We start from the raw sequence: 24293 nt of genomic DNA, 5'->3' as shown, positions 1-24293 counted from the left end.
TGATCCACCTTCCTTGTAAGCTGCGTTCATCACTCTCCCTCCCTCCCTCCTGACCTGTGATGATGGAGGAGATGATGAGTGGGAGGATGAGCATCTTGAGCATCCTCATCATGATCTCGCCAGGGAAGGAGACGAGCATGATGACGTCTGGGGTGTAGTGTAGAGAGCGCGCCAGGGAGCCGGCCACCACGCCCAGCACCACCCCCAGGATCGTCATCACTAGGAGCAGGTTGTCTCTCACCCACGCCGCCATCTGTACGCGGGACAAACACACAGTTACTCAGTCAACATTTGTATAGTAGTTCCTCTGCATATATCGCCGTTTCGCGCCCTGGAATAGGCGGGAAATGCTCTGTTACTGTTGCTTTGCTCTGTAGATAAACCGGTGTTTCGTGCTTCGCTCTGTAAATGGTCGCTTGCTATGGTTAGTGCTTAGCTTGGATGATCGCGTCAGAACATTGTGTCAAGTGATGGTCAGTGAATTTTTCTCTTTATTAGAGCGGCACTCCGCTACGGTGAGCCAGTCCACACAGTCTGACGGATCCAGGCTACTGAGTCTGAACTAATCAACAAAAGATGGCCGACAGGACATAGTTAAATCAGTGATATCATCAACAAGAGCCTCTCTACCTCACGGGACGGAGACAAACCCCAATTCTCTCATTCTAATTCTCATTTCAGTAAATGCTAATCAGTAAGTCCTTCCGTTTCACATGTGGTTAATAGAGATATATATTATATATGTCGGGGCGCCCTAACAGTGCAGGAAATACATATGAAATTAATGGTGTATAAATACAAAATATGTTTGTATTATAATGCTTCGAAAATACACGAATTTGCAAAGGCCTATTGGAGTCACATTCGTGAAGATGTATAACAAATTCTTGGAGGCATCATGCAATAGCCAGAGACAAAATGTGTATACCTCTTCCCGGTGTATGTGATACACCAAGAGTATACCTAAGTCCTGAACTGTTCAGATCTAAAGTAAACTTATTGGTTAGTCAGTAAACTATTGTGGCCATAATAACCGTCCAGCGATTACTAGACCCAAGCCCAACACCAGACCAAGTAGTACTGTAGACATTAAACATTCCCCAAGTGAGTGCGAGAAGGGCTCCTCAGAAGTGGCCCATATTTGCATACCCATTTAGTTTCTTTTCTAAACATTTGCTAATTAATTTCATTCTTAAGAGTCCCAAGAACTGCCAATATATCTAATCTGTGTAAGAAGCCGTCTCTCCCCAGTGTTAAAAGCAGAGTTAAGGAACTGAATGCTAAGCTTGCAATTAAGATCTTGCCTGAGACCTCATTACGATGATTTTGTCATGAAAAAATTAAGTTCTGTGGTACTTCAGGAGGAAACAGGAAAAGCAAAAAATGGCACCACGAATTAGTCTGTTACCTCGAAGAAGTTCACCTGCTTGAGCAAGCCCAAGAGCTCCTGCCTGTAGAGAGGTGCTGTTCTCACACTGCTTAAGCGTTCTTGGTGAAGATCTTCCAAGTTACAGCCCCGCTCCTGAGTCAGGTAAGTCCACTACGGGCTCACCATTGCCCGTGCTACTTGGAACGTTTTGTTCCAAGTAGCGAATCTTAAACAACAATTGGTGAAGATGTCACATTAGTCTATGTTCCTCTTGGTGATGTCACAATAGTCTATATACGGCTTACTTAGTGATGTCACACTACTCTATACACCGCTTACTTAGTGATGTCACACTAGTCTATATACTGCTACTGCTTACTTAGTGATATCACACTAGTCTATATACCGCTTACTTAGTGATGTCACACTACTCTATACACCGCTTACTTAGTGATGTCACACTAGTCTATATACTGCTACTGCTTACTTAGTGATATCACACTAGTCTATATACCGCTAACTTAGTGATGTCACATTAGTCTATATTCCGCCTGCTTAGTGATGTCACACTACTCTATATACCGCTTACTTAGTGATATCACACTAGTCTATATACCGCTAACTTAGTGATGTCACATTAGTCTATATTCCGCCTGCTTAGTGATGTCACACTACTCTATACACCGCTTACTTAGTGATGTCACACTAGTCTATATACCGCTAACTTAGTAATGTCACATTAGTCTATATTCCGCCTGCTTAGTGATGTCACACTACTCTATACACCGCTTACTTAAAGATGTCACACTACTCTATACACCGCTTACTTAGTGATGTCACACTACTCTATACACCGCTTACTTAGTGATGTCACACTACTCTATACACTGCTTACTTAGTGATGTCACACTAGTCCACGTACCATCTCCTTAGTGATGTCACACTACTCTATACACCGCTTACTTAGTGATGTCACACTAGTCCACGTACCATCTCCTTAGTGATGTCACACTACTCTATACACCGCTTACTTAGTGATGTCACACTAGTCCACGTACCATCTCCTTAGTGATGTCACACTACTCTATACACCGCTTACTTAGTGATGTCACACTAGTCCACGTACCATCTCCTTAGTGATGTCACACTACTCTATACACCGCTTACTTAGTGATGTCACACTAGTCCACGTACCATCTCCTTAGTGATGTCACACTACTCTATACACCGCTTACTTAGTGATGTCACACTAGTCCACGTACCATCTCCTTAGTGATGTCACACTAGCCCACGTACCGTCTCCTTAGTGATGTCACACTAGCCCACGTACCGTCTCCTTAGTGATGTTGCCACCTTCGTCAACGAAGAGTACAGGCTTCTTAAGGACGGGGACCGCCTCGTCAGGGTGGGAGGCGTGTATGGCCATGAACCACTGCTTCTCCCGCTGGCACTGCGAGAACATCACGCCCTGGGCCATGATGGACGGCCTCAAGAGCGGCCCCGCCACCGAGGAGTAACTCGATATGGAGTCTCGCTTGACCGGGGTGCCCGGAGGCGTCTCCTCGAACTGGGTAAATTGGCGGGAAACGCCCGCCTCCGAGCACTGGGAGATTGTGATGCTCATTAGTGAGGGCTTCCTCTTGCGTCTCTTGGACTGGCGGTCCTGACTGGAGAAGATGTTGCCGCAGGAGTCCTTCCTGGAGACCGCGGACTCGCCGGGAGTGAAGCGTGTTAGTGATTCTTTCTTTGTTAAGTGGTCATGAGGGGCCGAGGCCGCTTTATTGGTTTGATAACGAAAACTTGATTTTCTGAGAATTGAGTCTTGCTTTCTGTTGATTCCGAGAGTGGGGCCAGCGGGAGGGTTGTCCACGGGGGCGGTAGTGGCAGTACTGTGTGCCACAGAGAACTTGATTCGTTCACCTGACGTTCTGTTCTCTGTGGTGACGGGTTCATCGCCTTCCTGTTGTTTGTCGGACGTTCCCTTCACGTCTCTGTGCTGGAGTAGGGGCATGACCTCTGACCCCACGTCCTGGGGAGGGACGAGCAGGTGTTTGCCGGCGTCCATGTCGTCAAACAGCGGCTCCCACTCCTAACTTTATGATTCAAACCGCAAGAGAACGTAATTATCTACAAGATATAATATAAGCAGTAACGAGGAATACGTCCTGGAGAGGCAGCGGACGGGAGCATGTGACGGGAACTGCCTCTACCGCCCAACTGCTGCCCCTGCACACCTCAGCCGCTGACCACCTTCGCCTTCCTCTTATCCACGGACACCAGTGTACGGAGACGACAAAATGCACAATATACAACGTCTCAAGAGACCTTCTTGCCAGAGGAATTATCTGATATCTGAATTATCTGTCAGAGGAATTATCTGATCTATTTAAGAAGTTAATACAAATATGTAGCAAGATGATGATGATATGGAAGCTTGCACGATGTTTACCCTGAGGTCATGATGTCATGGGGAGAGGTCGGAGGTCGGACGCAGCAGCGAGGCGTCGTTAAGACAGTATTCATACTGGAGAGGGTAATTGTCTTTCATGTTGAGGGCCTTCGCCTTCTCGTCATGTCTGCCTCGTCACTCATCAATACAATTCTTGAGTTTCATTTTTAGACTCACCGCAGAGCTCTAAGTCTACCGTCTAGAGAACATGAAGATGGTTTCTTCGTGATGTGAAGACCATGTATGGTGCACTAGATACCCTCCGTCCACCCCTAACTGCTATGTATTTACATATGTAGGTTAGCTTAGCATTTTAAAAGCACCGAATCACCTTCTGTGGTTGACTTCAATAAACCCTTGAACTATATGTTTAACACATCTCTAACCCTGTCCATGGAGGACAGAAGAAAATGTATATATGCTGGTTAGCATTGTAAATGTCTGGCCACGTTTGTGGTAGAAAATAATAATAATAATAATAATAATAATAATAAACCTAACTGGTGCCAACCTGTCCTCTCATTTAGTACGTCGGAATTTTAACGGAAGTGACCGAGAGATCCTTTCTGAACATGAATATTATTGAACATAACAAAGAGCGAGATCAATTATTGAAGCACGACTCTTCTCTATATTTCTTAAGTTTTTCTTCATTTGGGAAGAAATGTGAAAAATTAGCTCTCTAATGTTCATTTTACAGTTGAACTTTAACACGTACACACCCACATTATGGCCTGGCTACAAGGCAAGCGTTTCCTTGAGTACGTCAACATTTTCAAAGGTTGAGTACAAGCGAATAAAATTTGGCTTTTCTGACCTGCTGCCATAGTCCTGTCGAACACCAACAGGCGACTCCTTACTTCATCTCTGGTAATCTCAAAGGTCCTCCAGTGGCACTTGGTTTCCCTCCATCTCACTCAGCGCAGCACTTTTGATTGCTACATTGTGAAGGCCTCCTGGAATCTCCTGTTGAATACCTCACACACTTCCCTGTCTTTCTCTGTGCCATCCTTCTATAATTAGTTCCATCATTGTACTGTTCTTCCTCTTGTCTTGCTGATGTGGGCGTGGAGAAACTTGGATTGGGTCTTTCCTTTATCTACTAAGTCGTTACTGTCCGTCTACTCATTATTTACACCCACATTTTACTCTTCTACTCATCATTTCACCCAAAAGTACTCGTTACTGGCCTTCCAGTACCTGTACTCAGAAGTGTTCCTGTAGGTTGTCTGTACCCTCGTGTTTAGGCGTCAACCTTCACTAAACACACAGTGAAAACCACGAGTCTGCCCTACAACAGTGGTCTACATCTTCCCTATGTCAGCCGATACCTCGATCGTCGTCGCCTCTTAATCAACAACATGAGTTTTTTTTATCCCACTATGTTAACGCAGTCCTACCGTTGCCTCCTGGTAGTGCTCCCTGGGTCACTAACGGAGGCAGGACACAGCACACAGGTGGCTCCATACCCGTCTCCTGAAGCTGCCGTCATTTCAGTGACGTTTTACACAAGCGAAGAGCTTCAGACTTATCATTCTTGAAGACTTTGATCAGTCCTAACTGCGATCACCCTTCCACAAAGCCTTACGCTATTTAGCAAAGCCTTAACACTATTTAGCAATTAGAAAGATCCATTAACTTCCAGTAAAGATATTTGATAAATATGACCAAACCAAACATCACAAATTTAAGAGACGACGACGTTTCGGTCCGTCGTGGACCATTAGAAAGTGTGTGAGGGAGAGAGGAAGGTAGAGGCAAATACCATCTCCTGAGTTACGTTATTGTCATCCTCGTCTGCTCTGATAAATGCTTCATTTGGAAACAGATTAGCTGTGAATATTTTTCATTTCCTTTTTTAATAAAATTCCCGTCGACAGGGACAGGAAATAAGCCCACTAAGGCTTATTGAGGTCCTCCCAAGGTCAGCTATTGACCTTCCCCATGTGATAACCTCACAACAATTTTATAAATCCCGGTTACGTATTACTGCTAGGTGAACACTTCAGGTTCTGTATGAGGCTTAAAGTCTATCAACCTCTGGAGGTATGTTTAGGCCACTAAATTAATTCACCAATTAACAGCAAATATACCTCAGTACTAATCATAATCCAGAACTCAGGTAAACTCAGTATAAATACACCGAGGAGCGAGGTAAACCTGTGAATATTACAGACGAGGAGTCACAACAACGTGGCTGAAATATGTTGACCAAACCACACAGTAGAAAGTGAAGGGACGACGACGTTTCGGTCCGTCCTGGCCCATTCTCAAGTCGACGACCAACACGTCGTCGTCCCTTCACTTTCTAGCGTGTGGTTTGGTGTGTGTATAATGCATGTATGGCAGAGTGAAGGGGACTGACCTTGGTGGTGAGGGGGACCTTGGGCGGGGTCAGGGTGATGATCTGGGACGCGTACCTGCTGCTCTCCATCCTCACACCTGTAATAACGTCTCGGTGATTAACGTGACCAGCCTCCGTGCACCCATCACGAAGTTATTTGATGCCGTATACGTTCCTCTTGGCTCAGTGTTGGGACACATCCATCCCGGCACAGTGTGTGTGGGCCCTCCCATCTACCCCGGCACAGTGTGGGCCCCCATCCATCCCTGCACAGTGTGTGTGGGCCCTCCCATCTACCCCGGCACAGTGTGGGCCCCCATCCATCCCTGCACAGTGTGTGTGGGCCCTCCCATCTACCCCGGCTCATTGTGGGCCCCCATCCATCCCGGCACAGTGTGTGTGGGGCCCCCCCCCCATCTACCCCGGCACAGTGTGGCCCCCATCCATCCCGGCACAGTGTGTGTGGGCCCTCCCATCTACCCCGGCTCATTGTGGGCCCCCATCCATCCCAGCACAGTGTGTGTGGGCCCTTCCATCTACCCCGGCACTCTGTGGGCCCCCATCCATCCCGGCACAGTGTGTGTGGTATTATAGACTGTGGGTTGGTTGGTGTTGTCGTCGTTGATCCTTCTCTACGGACAACCCAACCCACAACTCGGTAGAGTGCTTACACTTCACTAGGAGATCACACTAGGCGCTTCTGGCTCTTGGAGAGGGGCTCCACGTCACACGTTTAGGGGATGCGGCTCCAACACTCAGCCTCGTTGTCACGTGCACACACCCACTCGAGCCGCTGTGACTCCCCACTCTCTCCTTAGGTGATATGATCTCCTCAATCCCCTTTTGACTTATTAGTATTACCTTTTACCCTGTCCACAGCAGTGGTTCTTGGTTCTTTCTCTTTCTCTCTCCTTCTTCACTACTTCCTGGGAAGCCTCACTAGGACAAGGGCAAACACCAGCAAATTGTGACACATTTACTGGACAAAGCACATACACGATACATACACACATATAATAATAATGAATCCTATACTCTATAATATCACAATCAGGTTGCACTCCAACACCTTCAGAACTCTATTATCAGCTTATCAAGTGGTATCCTATCTCCTGGTTCACCTGATACTATTAACCTCCTCAAGTTGGTCAAGTCTACATACACTGTTGCCCCATCAGCAAGATAATATATATATAGAAAATCAGCATTTGAATGCAATCACATATATCAGTATAAATGTTCATTGATACATAACAATGATCCGTCAATCACTGTCAGTCCTGGAACGCATACATCCGTAGGTAATCCAGCCTACGACTGTAACTCTAAACTTCAGTATAAAACACTCCTTGACATAAGAATGCAAACAGTCACTCACCTCTCACTGCGTCTTGCACGCTACTGACAACCAAACACTATCAACTCCCTACTAGTAATCCACCAGAACTTCCCCTTCCACCTCTGGAAGTTCACAACCCTAATATCCTTAGGTTCTTCCGGGCTTCACTACCAGGATCCTCTGCAGCTCCTCCAGGCTGCTATCATGAAGTTTCCTTGAGTAACTACGGTGCTTCACCACCTCTACAGAAGCACGTGACACTCCTCTTCACTGCTGCTTCTCCTCACAGCTCGAGGTCCTCTGCTCCACTACCTTGGAGTCTCATCAGCTACATCATCTGCTGGCTTCGAAGTTCTCAGCAACTTCTTCCCCAAAAGACAAACCTGCAACCCATCGACGTTCCAATAAAATGTTCCCCTTTAACACATAAACAAAAATAACCACACAATATGCTTGCCTCAAACCTCTATCTGTCCTCTACATACAGTGAGAGTGGACTCCCCCGTTTTGGGCGGGTCCATACCTCACCTCGCCTGGCGGCGGTCCTCACTCGCTGGGAGGGTCTTCCTCCATCCGGAGCCAGGCTCCCTCAGTCGTCCGCCAGCGCTCAGAGGGGACAGACGTCGCTCCGTGTTCCTCCCTCTCCACTCTCTTATTTCAGGCTTTCTGCCTTATTAAAATATGTCTAACTTATAAATAAACATCGCTACTGTCGCTGGGCACACGACCAACTACAAGCAATCACTATGAACTGGCGTTTATCGTGCTTACCACAGATTAATTGGTCGAGGGCGCTTTCCCTCTGACGGCGTCTGGTCAGGGCGCTCCACACAGCCCACAATAATGCTTCTGGGCGATTTAATATCTGCTCGTCGACCAGGACTTGAGACCACAACGTTCCCAGCTCGATTCCACAGCTGGTACGTCCGCACACTTCTCTTCTCTTCGAGATATATCACTAGGGGTTCCCTTCTGGCGGGAGCTCAAACGGAGCGCGGCTTCCCCCTGCGATGTCTGGCACTCAAGTGAGGTCAAGGTCCTCCGGAAGCGAGCCTCACGCCTCCAGCAAAATGTCCACATCTCCTAGCCAGTCATTTATCTGTTTTCTTCTTCATTGCCCATAATCTTAAATTGTTCATTGAATCCACCATACCATTTTTCACATGGGTTATCACCTCAATATTTGCTAGACCTTCTAGTTAGGTCAGGCTTGCTGAATAACTCTCAAGAAGGGAGACTCGTTTCTCCTGTAGGCTGAGATCATAACAGTGGGCCCCCCCCCATCTACCCCGGCACAGTGTGGGCCCCCATCCATCCCGGCACAGTGTGTGTGGGCCCCCCCCATCTACCCCGGCACAGTGTGGGCCCCCATCCATCCCGGCACAGTGTGTGTGGGCCCTCCCATCTACCCCGGCACAGTGTGGGCCCCCATCCATCCCAGCACAGTGTGTGTGGGGGCCCCCCCCATCTACCCCAGCACAGTGTGGGCCCCCATCCATCCCGGCACAGTGTGTGTGGGCCCTCCCATCTACCCCGGCACAGTGTGGGCCCCCATCCATCCCGGCACAGTGTGTGTGGGCCCCCCCCCCCATCTACCCCGGCACAGTGTGGGCCCCCATCCATCCCGGCACAGTGTGTGTGGGCCCTCCCATCTACCCCGGCACAGTGTGGGCCCCCATCCATCCCGGCACAGTGTGTGTGGGGCCCCCCCCCCATCTACCTCGGCACAGTGTGGGCCCCCATCCACCTAGGCACAGTGTGGGGGGCCCCCATCCACCCCGGCACAGTGTAGGGGCCCCCACCCACCCCGGCACAGTGTAGGGGCCCCCACCCACCCTGGCACAGTTTGTGGGGGGGGCCCCCATCCACCCCGGCACAGTGTGTGGGGGAAGGGCCATCAGAAGTGCCCATGGGCCAGTCGTTACCTGTGACATCAACATCCTACAAGACACTTGTATAGAGGAAGTAATAAACCTAACCTCTTCAAACCCCATCCTATCCTAACCCATTCCTTTGCCACCAACACAATGACCAAACCTCTCCTACCTTCAGGTATGTATGTAGGTAGGATAGGTTTGTATGTACCCATCCTAACCTAACCAGTCTCCCACCACCCATACTATGCTGTTCAAGAGTCATAAAGGAACTCAACCAAACACACGGTGCTAAGGGAGCATGAAAAGCCTTCCAGAAAATAAGCAAAAGAGGGCAGAAAAGGAGTCATTTATAACCTGTTGTCATAATTGTGAAGAACCTAGTTATGTTGTAACCGGTTGTGAGGAACAATAAGGGACAACCGGATACCTCACTGGTACCTGATACCGGTACCTCAAGAGACCACAATTCGTCCAATACAGCCATCACTAGCGGCAAGCCGTGTAATTAGGCTGGTTATAAGAGCTGTTTATCTGGTGACGGATGGAGCCATCCGGCCGAGCAAGGCTGCACCTGGGGTCAGGTCCAACAGGTGTCGACCCTAGAGGATAGAATCTGCAACTATCAGGACTCGAGTATTAAGAGCAACACAGCTACAGCCCAAAATCCCACACATCTTGGGGACAACATTCTCTACGGGAGCCTGGCCTCCTGCAGCGACACTGAAGATGGCTCAGCCCATCTACGACCTCAAGAGTCAGAAGAGCCCAGCGGTAAGTGAAGATGGGTGGCCCATCACCTGGAGAAGAAGGGTCATGCGAGGAGACGATTTTCCCATCACATGGGGGGGGGGGCATGGGGAAGGAAGGAATTATCAAGGGAAAGCGCCAAGCCATTACGACTATATAGCACTGGGAAGGGGTCAGGATAAGGATTTGGGATGGGACGGGGAAAAGGAATGGTGCCCCAACCACTTGGACGGTCGGGGATTGAACGCCGACCTGCATGAAGCGAGACGGTCGCTCTACCGTCCAGCCCAAGTGGTTGGGTAGGGGGGTATGGGGAGTTAAGGCCAATATCGTATTCGATTGGTTTGAAATAATTTCTTTAAGCATAAAAGGCACCATAATAAAGTTATTGGAATAATGGAGAAGGGAAGAGAACTATCGGGAGAAAGGACCAAGCAATTACGATTATATAACACTTGGAAGGGGGTCAGGATAAAGATTTGGGATGGGACGGGGGGAAAGAAATGGTGCCCAACCACTTGGGACGGTCGGGGATTAAACGCCGACCTCCATGAAGCGAGACCGTCGCTCTACTGTCCATACCAAGTGGTTGGGCAGAAATAATGGAGAAGCTATCCTAAGGAAATCTTCAGAGCATTCATGCCCCAGCCACTGTGCTACCCATGTATCGCCCCTCAGCCAGTAAGAAGCCTAGACACAGCCTCAGTTTTGACTGATTAATGAGAAGAATCGACCGACCATCATCAGAACGTAATTGAAATTGAAATAAGTTTATTGAGGTAAAATACACACAAAGGGATGAGGTAGCTCAAGCTATTCTCACCCCGTTCAGTACATCGTGTTAATACATACACAGACACACATCACAAACAATAAACATATTACCGAACATTCTGAGAGATAAACATATACATTTCCTCCTTTACACAAGTATCATCAGAATGTGGAATATCACTCTCGTGTTTGCTATCCAGTGAGGAGGATGTCTCTACACCCACTGGCCACCACCCACTCTCAAGTCACACCTTAAGCTAAGAGCGAATGCAAGTCAATGGTTGTCTGAATCAACACTTGCACTGAACCTAGTTTGAAATCATCAGAAAACCAAAGAAAGTTATGCTCTTATTTGAAAAAGACAAGTGCCAGTCGCTGGGGGCCAGGATTCCTCAAGCCAATGATTCCAATGTGTTACCTACGAAACCTGTACATCATTACACACAGAAATCACAATGGAGTGATGCATCATATGAACAAATCTACAAGGGTCGTGACGAGGGTTCGAACCTACGTCCGAGAGCATCCTAGATGCTGCCTTAATCGTCTGAGCTACGACATAGTTAAAAGAATTGCAACCAGAAGTTCTACTGACCTTACTTGGACCCTGCAGCCTCTCCGAGACTCAAACCAGGGTTTTACACAACTCCCCCCATGCACTCGAGCTATGTCAATAGGCCGTTCTCCCTTTTCGCCCTTACTTCATTACACACAGACATCACAATAGCCTGATGCATCAAATGAACAAATCCACAAATAGAACGGCCTGTTGACATAGCTCGAGTGCATGGGGGGGGGGGGGAATTGTGTAAAAATCCTGGTTTGTCTCTCGGAGAGGCTGCAGGGTCCAAGTAAGGTCAGTAGAAATTCCGGTTTCAATTATTTTAACCATGTCGTAGCTCAGTCGATTAAGGCAGCGTCTGGGATGCTCTCGGACGTAGGTTCGAACCCTCTTCACGGCGATTGTGAATTTGTTCACCTGTAAATCTTTATTCAATCATGGCAGCATTGTTTACATGTACTGAACAGTTTATGAACTCCGAAATGCGATGAGGTCGACCATAACAAGACAACCCGTCCTCGACTCAGTCCATTACGTCCAGCGGTCGACCCCACAGACACATTCATAAATTTTAATTTGGAGGCAGCTCGTCCTCCAGACAAAGACCCAAAAGTGATTCCATCCACCCGCCAACCCCCCAGCTGTTTATGAATGAAAAATGGTTTACACACGACTCACAACTGCTGACGTTCGAACACTTCCGGAACAAGTGCTTCACTGACGAATTTTGTTCGAACCACAACGCTGTAAATGCCAGCCCGTCCTCCAAACAAAGATCCAAAAGTGATTCCATCCACCCGCCAACCCCCCAGCTGTTTATGAATGAAAAGCGGTTTACACACGACTCACAACTGCTGACGTTCGAACATATCCGGAACAAGTGTTTCACTGACAAATTTTGTTCGAATCACAACGCTATAAATGCTTCACCCACGTACTACAAATAAAAATAATCGCCAACAGAACCAAAACATATAACCTAACCTATGCCTATATATATATGCACAATATGCTAATATAATGTTAATTTATATTTGAGAAAATTCCTGTTTTGAATGAACAGCATGTACAAATTTATGAATGCGTCTGTGGGGTCGACCGCTGGATGTAATGGACTTGAGTCGAGGACGGGTTGGAGAACGCAACCCGTCCTCGACTCAAGTTCATTACATCCAGCGGTCGACCCCACAGACGCATTCATAAATTTTAATATGCTGTTCATTCAAAACGGGAATTTTCTCAAGTATAAATTAATATTATAATATATTAGCATATTGTGTATATATAGGCATAAGTTAGGTTAGGTGTTTAGGTTCTGTTGGCGATTATTTGTATTTGTAGTACGTGGGTGAAGCATTTATAGCGTTGTGATTCGAACAAAATTCGTCAGTGAAGCACTTGTTCCGGATATGTTCGAACGTCAGCAGTTGTGAGTCGTGTGTAAACCGCTTTTCATTCATAAACAGCTGGGGGGTTGGCGGGTGCATGGAATCACTTTTGGATCTTTGTTTGGAGGACGGGCTGTTGGAGGACGGACTGGAGAACGACCTTACATAGTTTCAAAGCTCATTAGCCGTTTGTTGTTGTTTTAGATTCAGCAACTCAGAATACAAAGTTCCAAGTAGCACGGTATATGGTGAACCCGTGGTAGACTTCCCTGGCACAGGAGCGAGTCTGTAACGCTCATTAGCCGTTTTATAATTATAGACAAAACTGACATCTGATCGAGAAAAGATGTACAGGTTTCGTAAATGGACACAAATGCTTGGCGAATCGTGGCTTAGGTGGACAGGAGCGGAGCACCAGTACGACTCGTGGCATTTGATATATACATTACCCAAGTCCAAGAACTGATGTACAAGAAAATGAGAGCGGCTCATGCAATTGACAATGTCCCGTTTTCTGTTCGTGGGTTCTCTGCTGAACTTTAGTACGACAATTCCCAGCGTCAAGGGAATACTCGGACAGCGTTCTCTGGCTGTCCGAGTAAACCTGCCCGTTGTCGACCAGCCACGTGAGAGTGATCTTGTGAAGATACAAATCAACGTGAGGAGCACGCCAGCCATCTAACTAAGCCACCTGCAGATGACGAGCGTCTAGATCTACGTCCGCTGAGCGTGTAAGAGGTGTGTGAAGACCTTCAAGTTACGGCAAGTATTGGTACGTTGATTATCTGTTCCTTTTCACCTCATTGCTCCCTTGCAACTGGTGGAGTTCGAATGGCAAGGTTTGAGGGAGATCTAGTGATAATTGTGAGTGGTATCACGCCGGTCAGCCAAGAAGGGTGATTGTGTAGGTTAACATATCGTCAGCTCGTGTGCATGTCGGCATATGTGTGTGTGTGTGTACTCACCTATTTGTGCTTGCGGGGGTTGAGCTTTGGCTCTTTGGTCCCGCCTCTCAACTGTCAATCAACTGGTGAGGTGTGTGTGTGTTTTGCTTGTTATTTAATGTTCGTGATTGGTTCTGCAGGTGCTAAGTCAGGATTACTCATGGCTGATGTCTAATGTCTCTCTGACACGATATTACCTTTTGGCGATACCAAACAGTAAGTCTCTCCCCTTCCCTTACTTCTCACCACATGTTTCTTTCCCTGCCCTTGCTCCCCACCACATCTTTCTTTCCCTGTCCTTGCTTCCCACCACATCTTTCTTTCCCTGTCCTTGCTCCCCACCACATCTTTCTTTCCCTGCCCTTGCTCCCCACCACATCTTTCTTTCCCTGCCCTTGCTTCCCACCACATCTTTCTTTCCCTGCCCTTGCTCCCCACCACATCTTTCTTTCCCTGTCCTTGCTCCCCACTACATCTTTCTTTCCCTGCCCTTGCTTCCCACCACATCTTTCTTTCCCTGTCCTTGCTCCCCACCACATCTTTCTTTCCCTGCCCTTGCTCCCCACCACATCTTTCTTTCCCTGCCCTTGCTTCCCACCACATCTTTCTTTCCCTGCCCTTGCTCCCCACCACATCTTTCTTTCCCTGCCCTTGCTCCCACTACATCTTTCTTTCCCTGCCCTTGCTCCCCACCACACGTTTCTTCCCCTGCCATTGCTCCCCACCACACGCTTCTCGCCTCGTCCACACGAGCCGTCGGCAGCACTTACCCTCTCAAGCAGCTGAAGGAGAACGTCAACAGGTCACAAGACTCCGGGATGACGTTCACTTGAGCGGGAGATCAGCATCGACCACCATCGCCATGTTCAACAAGCCTCGGGTAAGGTTTGTGTCTTCAGAGCGACGCCCTTGTGTGTGACGCCAACTGCTGCTCCTGTCCCTCTGGATAGGCTTCTGAACACGTTATAAACTAATGGTATATTAGCAGCTTGGTGTGTGATAAAAACTTGTATTTTAGCACCTGTATTTCGTAATATTTGGCCGAGTAGCACCTTGATGACGTGATTACGCTGGTTCGTCCGTGATCATCACATAACTACAAGTGACAATCTGCGTACATTTATTACGGTAACACATTGGGTTTGCTTCTATGTCCTTAAAATGTTAGAGTCCAAGCCGTCTCTGTCCTGTGAGAAAAAGAGGTAATGTAGAAGAGCGCACCCTGCTGACGGTGAGCGAGGGCCCTGACAACCTGCTGACGAAGGTGTAAGGGAGACTTTGACGGCCTGCTGACGTTGATGCGTCAAGAATGGGGGCCGAAGAGTGTCTGGGAGGAACGGCGGGTCCTGCTGCGTCTTGGCCCAGTTTGAGTGTTGTGGTCGCTTACTCTCCGGCTCTCGTGGCCCGAGTCTTGGTCCCCCCCCCCTCCCAGCCCCCATATTAACAGTCACCCCCCCTCTTCCCAGCCCCACCAGTCCTGGACAACCCCCCCACCCAGCCCCCATATAAATAACCTTCTCCCCACTCTTCCCCAGTCCCATCTATCATGTGTCCTTTTATGGTTGGTATTCAAGTGTAGTTTTGAATAAACTCGATAGATGGTAATGTCTGGGATATTTGTACTTAATATTTTGAGTTATATTTTCGCTTCATTTTTTCCTTTGTTTAGATAAATTCCATGAGTGATGTGTCAATGGAAGGTTCTTCTTATCAAACCTGTCATTTTTTCTTGCAGCTATGACCGCTACTTTGTGTTCTTTAAATGTAAGGTCTTCCGACATGATTACTGCTAAATCTTTTACATTTCTTTTTTCTTTTAATAGTGTGGTTTTGACTGAAAACCGTCCTCTTAAAAATTACGTCGCTTTGCCCTCGTATGCGCTATGGCCAAAAAAGGCCGTAATTTGAAAATTAAAAATAATTTAAAATAAATTTTTAGATTTTTGTTTTCCAAAACAGCAAGTTAATTAAGAGTCCTCTGGCAGGTTAGGAGGGCAGGAAGTTGTCCTAAGGTATTAAACCGTCATGAAAACTGTTAATTGAAAATTTCCTCTCCTAACCTAACAGCCTAAGCCAGAGGACCCAAAACGGGACAGTACGTCACTTTCGTGAGCAGATTTCATTTTGAGTTACGTCCTTTTTAAGCCTGAGTGCGCATATGAGCGAAAAGCGACGTAATTCGTAAGAGGACGGGTTTATTTAGCAGATGTTTTCGTTTTTTTTCATAGCGCAGTAAATGCAACTTATGTTTATAAACATGTTATTTTCTGTGGTTCATTTAAAGACTTTATTAACATCAGATTGGAGGTTTGCCGTGTCCCCTATGTTGTAAAATTCTAGTGTTATCTGCAAGGATGAAGAAGTACTATAGTTCGTATCCTTGTCTATATCCGATATGAGGATGAGAAGTACTGAAGTAAGCACGGTACCTTAGGGGACTAGGCTTTTCACGGGAGGGGGGTAGAACTAGCCTAAGATACTCTATCCCTTTGAGATGTATTTTATTGTTTCAATAAATGTACTTGAACTCTTTTTCACGGTGACGATTCAGATTTGATTTTATTTTACACAGATTTTACAAATCTGTGTAAATTTGTTGACTATTACACTATGGGTTCTGTTTGTTAGGAAGCTAAAGACCCATCTCCCTACTTTGCCAGTCATTCCTTTTGTGCGTATTTTCTGTGCAATAACACCACGGTCACATTTGTTGAAAGCTTTTGCGAAAGATGAGTATATTAAACTAGTGTTTTGTTTCTTTTCCTATGGAGGAAGACAAACTAAGGCCATATCATAATGGTCTAGCAATTGTGAAGCAAGAGCGACCTGTTCTGAACCCATATTGACCTGGGTTATGTCGACACTATGATTTCACGTGTTTTGTGATCTTACTTCCTGGCACTCTCAAAGATTTTTATGTTGTTCGACATGAGAACTATTTGTCTATAACTTTTTGCATCAACTTTACTACCTCCTTTGTGAAGCGGCAAGATCTCTGCCGTTTTCTGTATAACAGGGAAAACACCAGTATCTAGATTCCGTCTCCAAAAGATGTTTAGGGCTTGTGATAGTTGTTTTGAGGAATTCTTGATGAATGTAGAATTCCAGGAGTCCGGGCCTGGTGTAGAGTGCATGGGCACTCTGCACTAGGTCGAAGTCAAAGTCGAGTGCGGTTAGGAAAACATCTGATATATGGCTTGGTGGTGGCGTCACATTCATATTGAATTAGTTTGGATCATTGATTGGCAATGTGTTCAGGGGTTCACTGAAACAGAATCACACTGTAACCTCAGTATTTCACTCGTTTCTTTGCTGTCATCCGTTCGGCCGACCGGCTCCCCGGCTCCTCAGGATTGATCATGTTAATACACCATTTTCTCTGCGTTGTGGCAACTATAGAGGACGGACTGGTTCCTAATTATTGAATACGGAGCTCGAACCTTTCTAATGTTGAGATTAATAGTCGTGTAGATTTGGTCCAATTTATTTCCCGCCTCATTATCTATATTCCTGGTCTTATTTCTTGTAGCAACATGTTGGACTACTTCATCCCATCACTTTAATTTTAATCTTGTGGTGTTCGTCATGCCAAGGAGGAAAGTTTCCTTTAAGAGTGGATTTACGTGTTTGTTGAGACATGTGGGTCTGGGTGAGCGAGGCGGGCGGGAGAAGGGCCTCCGGTGCGCCAGTGGTGGGCCAACTCCTGCTTGACCCAATACACGCGAGTGTTGACCCTCAGCATCACTCCTCCTACGCTGCTCCAAGAACCACCTGGAGGAGATCTCTCGAGGAAAATCCTGCGACCGAGGCGCTCCCTTCACCGTAGGGGTGTGGGTGGGGTAGGGTGGGGTGCTGTCACTGCCTTCCCGGGTGGAGGGGTTCTGGCCTCCGGCCACTTCCCTCTTATCCAGAGATGTGGCTCAGACAACAGTTGTGACGTAGGATAAGGCAGGTTTTAAAATGCGGTGGCAAACGATCTAGTGAACGAGGTGACTTGTATCCTGTAGGAAGAGGCAAGGAAGCAGCTGTAAAGGTAGAGAGATGGGAACTACGGGACCTCACATTGTGTCATCACGGCTCATAAAAGAACCTTCAGGGGTCCTTTGCAGGCCTCGTACACGAACTCCAACGTGTCGCTAAAGACGGGTTGTGTCTTACTTGGAAGGAGGCACTTGTCATCCCAATACACAAGTAGAGGTGCAGACAGTATATCACTCAATACACAGACCATTGTCCTTAAGAAACATTCTATACAAAGTGCCAAGGAGCATAATAACGTACGTAATATACTATGTTCATTTACATAATAACTGAAGACGTTATAATTACCTTCACGTCAGAGCACCAACACGGTCCAGACGTGGGAAGTCTTCCCATTCCTACTGGAATGCTACGACAGATCAGGCAAGAATGTCTGCACTGACTGCATGTTATTAGATTATCAGAAGGCATTTGACACCGTCTCGCATAAGAGAATAAAGAACCAGACCTCAGCAACTGCCAGAGTTATTGTTTGGGAAAATAATATTAAGAGCGGGAGAATCGGAATAGGAGAACGTCATTAGTGGAGTATCAGAAGGGTCAGTGCTGGGGCACTGCTTGAAGCTTCCCGTGGGGATAGACTGACGAAGCTGAACCTTATAACACTATGAAACAATGAAATGGAACATTATTTAGAAAAGAATAACAAATTATTGGTATTGCTGAAATGGACGTAACGTTGAGGATAATCAACAGTAGCTAGAGGACTTGTACTGACATACAGACAAGCCACAGGAATGCAAGAAAACTTCTACAGTGTGAAAGCAACATGCAAGTTGCAGGAACCAGTATAGGGATATAGTGGGCTCGATCCACAGTGGTAAAAGTAACATGACAAGAAACAAAATGATTAGAAAGTCGGGGCCCAGGAGCCAAAGCTCGGTATTGCAAACTATGAGGTAGAAGTGGAGCAGCGGCGGGTAGTGTACAGAAGGGATGACACTGAGGAGATCAGAGCCAGCAAGTAATCCCAGCTCCAGGTCAAGTAGCGGTCTCCCGCCCTCACAAGGGACTCGCCCCCGACCACCGCCCGAGTGACTGCAAGTGGTGGTAAGAGCGGAGGAGAGCAACCCAGAATAAAGTTGTGGGAGAGAAATATAAGGAAAGTGAAAGGAAGAAAAGCACATTAAAAACCTTTGACATTGACCACACTTTTTGGATTCAAACCCCGAAATGGCACTTGGAGATACTTCAAGGTCACCTTGACGACCATAGTGTGTATAATGTTCTCTTAGTTCTGGAGATCCTGAAGGTCATTTCTGGAGGTCATTACTGTGGTGGTTCTGACCACCACAGTAATAACCACCACAGTATTGACCACCGCAGTATTGACCACCACAGTAATGACCACCACAGTATTGACCACCACAGTATTGACCACCACAGTATTGACCACCACAGTATTGACCACAGTAATGACCACCACAGTATTGACCACCACAGTAATGACCACCACAGTAATGACCACCACAGTATTGACCACCACAGTAATGACCACCACAGTATTGACCACCACAGTATTGACCACCACAGTAATGACCACCACAGTATTGACCACCACAGTATTGACCACCACAGTAAGTAATGACCACCACAGTAAGTAATGACCACCACAGTATTGACCACCCCAGTATTGACCACCCTAGTAATGACCACCAGAGTAATGACCACCACAGTAATGACCACTACAGTAATGACTACCACAGTATTGACCACAATAATGACAGCCTTAGTTAAGTCAACACAAAATATAGGCCAGACCTATATCTTTGTATATTCAATTGGTGTATTGGCGCCCAGTTTGGTGACCAAGTAATAAAGTAGTGAGGAACATTTTCCCCCAATGGTAGTGATATTTGGGAAGTGTATTAACTAAAGATTAATGTCTAAACAAGAAATGATTTTACATCTTTCTCTTTGGCTTTCCTGTCTTCCCAGATGTTGACTGATGGTAGAGACCTTAGGAAGGACCCTGAAGGTCACGACCTATGGGTCAGCTCAGAAGCCATGCTCTTCCTCTATTGTCTTGGCTCTATTCAGGCTGTCTCTCTTGGCTCTACTCAAGCTTGGCCGTCTCTTGCCTCTAGCTTGGCTGTGTCTCTCGGCTCTAGCTTGGCTCTACTCAAGCTTGGCTGTGTCTCTTGGCTCTAGCTTGGCTCTACTCAAGCTTGGTTGTGTCTCTTGGCTCTAGCTTGGCTCTACTCAAGCTTGGCCGTCTCTTGCCTCTAGCTTGGCTGTGTCTCTTGGCTCTAGCTTGGCTCTACTCAAGCTTGGCTGTGTCTCTTGGCTCTAAGCTTGGCTGTGTCTCTTGGCTCTAGCTTGGCTCTAATCAAGCTTGGCTGTGTCTCTTGGCTCTAAGCTTGGCTGTGTCTCTTGGCTCTACTCAAGCTTGGCTGTGTCTCTTGGCTCTAGCTTGGCTCTACTCAAGCTTGGCTGTGTCTCTTGGCTCTAAGCTTGGCTGTGTCTCTTGGCTCTAGCTTGGCTCTACTCAAGCTTGGCTGTGTCTCTTGGCTCTAAGCTTGGCTGTGTCTCTTGGCTCTAGCTTGGCTCTACTCAAGCTTGGCTGTGTCTCTTGGCTCTAAGCTTGGCTGTGTCTCTTGGCTCTAGCTTGGCCCTACTCAAGCTTGGCTGTGTCTCTTGGCTCTAAGCTTGGCTGTGTCTCTTGGCTCTAGCTTGGCTCTACTCAAGCTTGGCTGTGTCTCTTGGCTCTAAGCTTGGCTGTGTCTCTTGGCTCTAGCTTGGCTCTACTCAAGCTTGGCTGTGTCTCTTGGCTCTAAGCTTGGCTGTGTCTCTTGGCTCTAGCTTGGCTCTACTCAAGCTTGGCTGTGTCTCTTGGCTCTAGCTTGGCTCTACTCAAGCTTGGCTGTGTCTCTTGGCTCTAGCTTGGCTCTACTCAAGCTTGGCTGTGTCTCTTGGCTCTAGCTTGGCTCTACTCAAGCTTGGCTGTGTCTCTTGGCTCTAGCTTGGCTCTACTCAAGCTTGGCTGTGTCTCTTGGCTCTACTCAAGCTGAAACTAATTTTATTCTGGTAGTTATTCCTAAATGATATGTTTCCAAAATTTAACTTATTAGTTTAAATAAAAACAACTGGAGGAGAAGTCATCTTGGAGTTATTCGGGTTATGAGCTTAACCTTCTCGCCTGCATAGACAACACATTAGTAAAACCTTAAGTAATTTAAGAATACGAGTTTCCCCTGATTTCTCAAGTATAAATCTACAAGAATATAAACTTAGAGAGGCGTAGCCGTATAAAGATGAGCTCTGCCTTAAGAATAAAGTTAAGTAACAAATAAAGCTGCCAACAATAAAGTTGTTAAGTAACAAAATATATATGGCAAACTTACCCATCGGTCGTCTTCCTAAGTTGTCCCAACGTCAGGAAAGTGTTGTACTAAAGTCCCCTTATCCTAATTTACCAGAGGACCCAAAACAGAAAACGGGACTCAATTTCGCGAGCCGCTACCATCTTCTAGTATGACGATTTTTGGCCTTAAGGAGAGTGTGTCAAAATGCGACGTTCAGGAGTACACTCCTGGAGGGTATGGCTACACAGGTGGCTGTCCCCGCCTCCCTCCCATGTAAACACAAGGGTCGTTAATATGGCAAGATGGGTAATTGGTCTAACTAGGCAAGAGGACGTGCGGTAACAAGCATATTCCCCATTAACTTGAATGCCAGCAACATTAGTCCTTCCTTACACGAGGTACACAAATGCTAATATAAAACCACAAAAATATTTACAGAAGAATTAACGAAAACTTATTATTTTCTGTATTCATCTATTCTATGGCGACCATAGGATTTATTCTAGTCTATGAAACTAATCGGAGAATAGAATAAATCCTATATATGGTGATTTATACCCATTTTGACGTATACATCACCAACAGCTAAAATATGATGTAGAATAAATCGCAGCGGCTCGCAATATTGACTGTCCAGTTTTCTATTCGTGTGTTCTTGGTGGCCTGACATGGAGCCTGTTACGATATCAACAACATCGCCGGAGAATGGAGTGGCGACTTCAACGCCATCTGTGAGTCTGCACTCTAACTCCTGTGATATCGGACGCTATATGGACAACACCATCTGGTGGTGGTAGCCTGACATCAGCATACGGCTCTGGTTGCCTGCCCTGGTTAGCAAGTGCGGTCGAGGTGGATGACTTCTGGTGAGGTGGCGGATCAAGATCAACACCACCTAGGTTGTGCTACGCGAAGTTACAGCCCCGCTCCTGTGCCAGGTAAGTCTACTAGGGGGCTCACCATAGCCCGTGCTACTTGCACCCTTGTGTTCCAAGTAGCTGAATCTGCAGCTTGTGCTACGAGCATAGTGCCAACTCCCGACTGAGTGTTACCTCCTGGTTTCCCCAGTGTACCGTCCATTTAACAGATGACGTTTCATGTCCACAGAGGTGACGTGTGGAGGCAGCCGTACTGATGAGAGCAGTTTATCTTGGGTACTCCATGTTCTCTCGGCATGGACCTGGGGCCAGATTCACGAAAGCACTTACGCAAGCACTTACGAACGTGTACATCTTTTCTCAATCTTTGACGGCTTTGGTTACATTTATTAAACAGTTTACAAGCATGAAAACTTCCCATTCAACTGTTGTTATTGTTATAAACAGCCTCCTGGTGCTTCGGAGTTCATTAACTGTTTAATAATTGGAAACAAAGCCGCCAAAGATTGAGAAAAGATGTACAGGTTCGTAAGTGTTTGCGTAAGTGCTTTCGTGAATCTGGCCGCTGGAAGACGACTAAGTAAGCCGCCGCCGATCTGAAGCAGTGTGTAAACTGCTGATTACGTAATGTTGGAAGAGATCGGCGTACCCCGGGATTGGCTTAGGAGAGTAACGGACGACAGTGAGGTTCCTGTTGAGCAGTGCTGCTAGCCGGTTGCTAGAGGCTTGTGCCAGGGGTTCGCTACCCCTGTATTGGTTGTTTTGTGACCCCGATCAGCGTGTGGCCGAGGTCCTCTGCCAGAGAGTGGCTGGAGAGCGATAGTGGGGGTATAGGCACCTCGTGATACTGTGTCAGTGGGCTGGCCCACGTAAAATGTGAACTCGCCAGTGTTTCTCAGTAGGAGTGGACAAGGTACAGAGTGGTAGAAACTCTGGGATTGGCGAACACTGCATGTGAGAGCTTTTGGTGTCCTAAGTGAAAGACACTACTGTAAATAGGTGTAGAAATACTCTATTTTAAAATATTTTATCGGTTAAGGTAAATACATTGGTGAAGAGAATAGTGTTGGTTCATTCCCCCCCCCCCCCCTTTATTTATTCTTGGCACTATATAGCCAAATCTTGAAAGCGTGCTACCGACTTGGGGTCGGCTACTACAAACAAGGTTCATCAAGAACCCGGTTACTGGTCTATAGTGACCGTAACAAGGCCCTCGCACCTCGTGACACTAAATTTGTTGCACTCGGCCAGAGTGCCCCTCGACCCAACAATGAGTAATGTCTGCTTTTCTGATACCAGCAGCTGTCTACGGCCTTCACCTGGACGTGGGGGGGGGGGCTGTCTGAACGGCCCGTCGCCGGAATGCACACTGCTTGCTAACACAGGCCAATAGAACACGGCCTCCCATGCAATAGCATCCTCCACTTGAATCTATTTCCCCAGTATATAGTATCGTGTGAGGGTTGGGTGTCGTCGTTGATCCTTCTTTATTGACAACCCAAAACTCGGTATAATGCTTATACTTTACCAGGAGATCACACTAGGCGCTTCTGGCTCTTGGAGAGGGGCTCTCTCCTTATGTGATATGATCTCCTCGATCCCCCTTCAATTATTAGTTTTCCGTTCTAACCTGTCCACAGCTGTGGTTCTTGGTCCTTTCTCTCTCTCTCTCTCTCTCTCTCTCTCTCTCTCTCTCTCTCTCTCTCTCTCTCTCTCTCTCTCTCTCCTTCTTTCCTACTTCCTGGGAAGCCTCACTAGGACAAGGGCAAACACCAGCAAGTTTGAATACATTTACTGGACAAAGCACATACACACATATAGTAATGAATCTTACACTCTATACTATTTCAGTCAGGTTGCACTCCAACACCATCAGAACTCTATCATCTGCTTATCAAGTGGTATCCTATCTCCTGATTCACCACCTAATACTACCAATCTCCTCAAGTAGGTCAAGTCTTATAACACAATGTTGCACTATCAGCAAGAGAATATATATCTATAAACATGTGCAAGGAAAACCAGCGTATGAATGCAATAACTTAAATATTAGTATAAATGTTCCTTGATATACAACAATGATCAATTGTTGCATTAAGCAACAATTGTGATTGTGTTGTGACTCTTCTCTTAAGGTGTGAGATCTCAGGTCGACCAACTGGCGCCTTCCCAAAATCCCCGTCTGTGACTCATGTACTATATATATTTTAAATAAACTAAACCAAACACTTTACAAGTGTTACAAGGTCAGGCTTGATAGAATAATTCTCAAAGGG

The 24293-nt window shown here is 46.7% G+C and overlaps 2 protein-coding genes and 1 long non-coding RNA gene across 4 annotated transcripts in view; 1 reads left to right on the top strand and 2 right to left on the bottom strand.

Annotated features, from left to right (window-relative positions):
- The window catches only part of LOC123765346 (excitatory amino acid transporter), a 50104-nt gene extending 28503 nt beyond the window's left edge, over positions 1–21601 (bottom strand). Inside the window, exons 1-3 of one of the 2 annotated variants that reach the window (XM_069335553.1) lie at positions 21179–21601; positions 6184–6260; positions 55–253 (exon numbers count right to left, since the gene is read on the bottom strand). In XM_069335553.1, the coding sequence (XP_069191654.1) occupies positions 55–253; positions 6184–6260; positions 21179–21182 (280 nt within the window). In that variant the 5' untranslated portion in view covers positions 21183–21601. Of the gene's footprint in view, positions 1–54; positions 254–6183; positions 6261–14563; positions 15159–21178 lie in introns of those variants that run through there. The other variant, XM_045753895.2, reaches the window with a different exon arrangement.
- LOC138370664 (uncharacterized) lies at positions 2682–3558 on the bottom strand. Its single transcript, XM_069335284.1, has one exon. The coding sequence runs from the start codon at positions 3432–3434 to the stop codon at positions 2682–2684; it is 753 nt and encodes a 250-aa protein (XP_069191385.1). The 5' UTR covers positions 3435–3558.
- Positions 21602–21713: 112 nt separating the features above from the next.
- On the top strand, positions 21714–22653 carry LOC138370709 (uncharacterized). The gene is made up of 2 exons (XR_011230224.1): positions 21714–22077; positions 22247–22653. It is a non-coding gene; the product is annotated as an uncharacterized lncRNA (long non-coding RNA).
- Positions 22654–24293: the final 1640 nt, after the last annotated feature.

Source organism: Procambarus clarkii, chromosome 33, assembly GCF_040958095.1.
Source record: "Procambarus clarkii isolate CNS0578487 chromosome 33, FALCON_Pclarkii_2.0, whole genome shotgun sequence".
Classification (NCBI taxonomy): domain Eukaryota; kingdom Metazoa; phylum Arthropoda; class Malacostraca; order Decapoda; family Cambaridae; genus Procambarus; species Procambarus clarkii.
The sequence above is the reverse complement of the archived record's forward strand: the minus strand, read 5'-3'. Positions and strand labels throughout refer to the sequence as shown.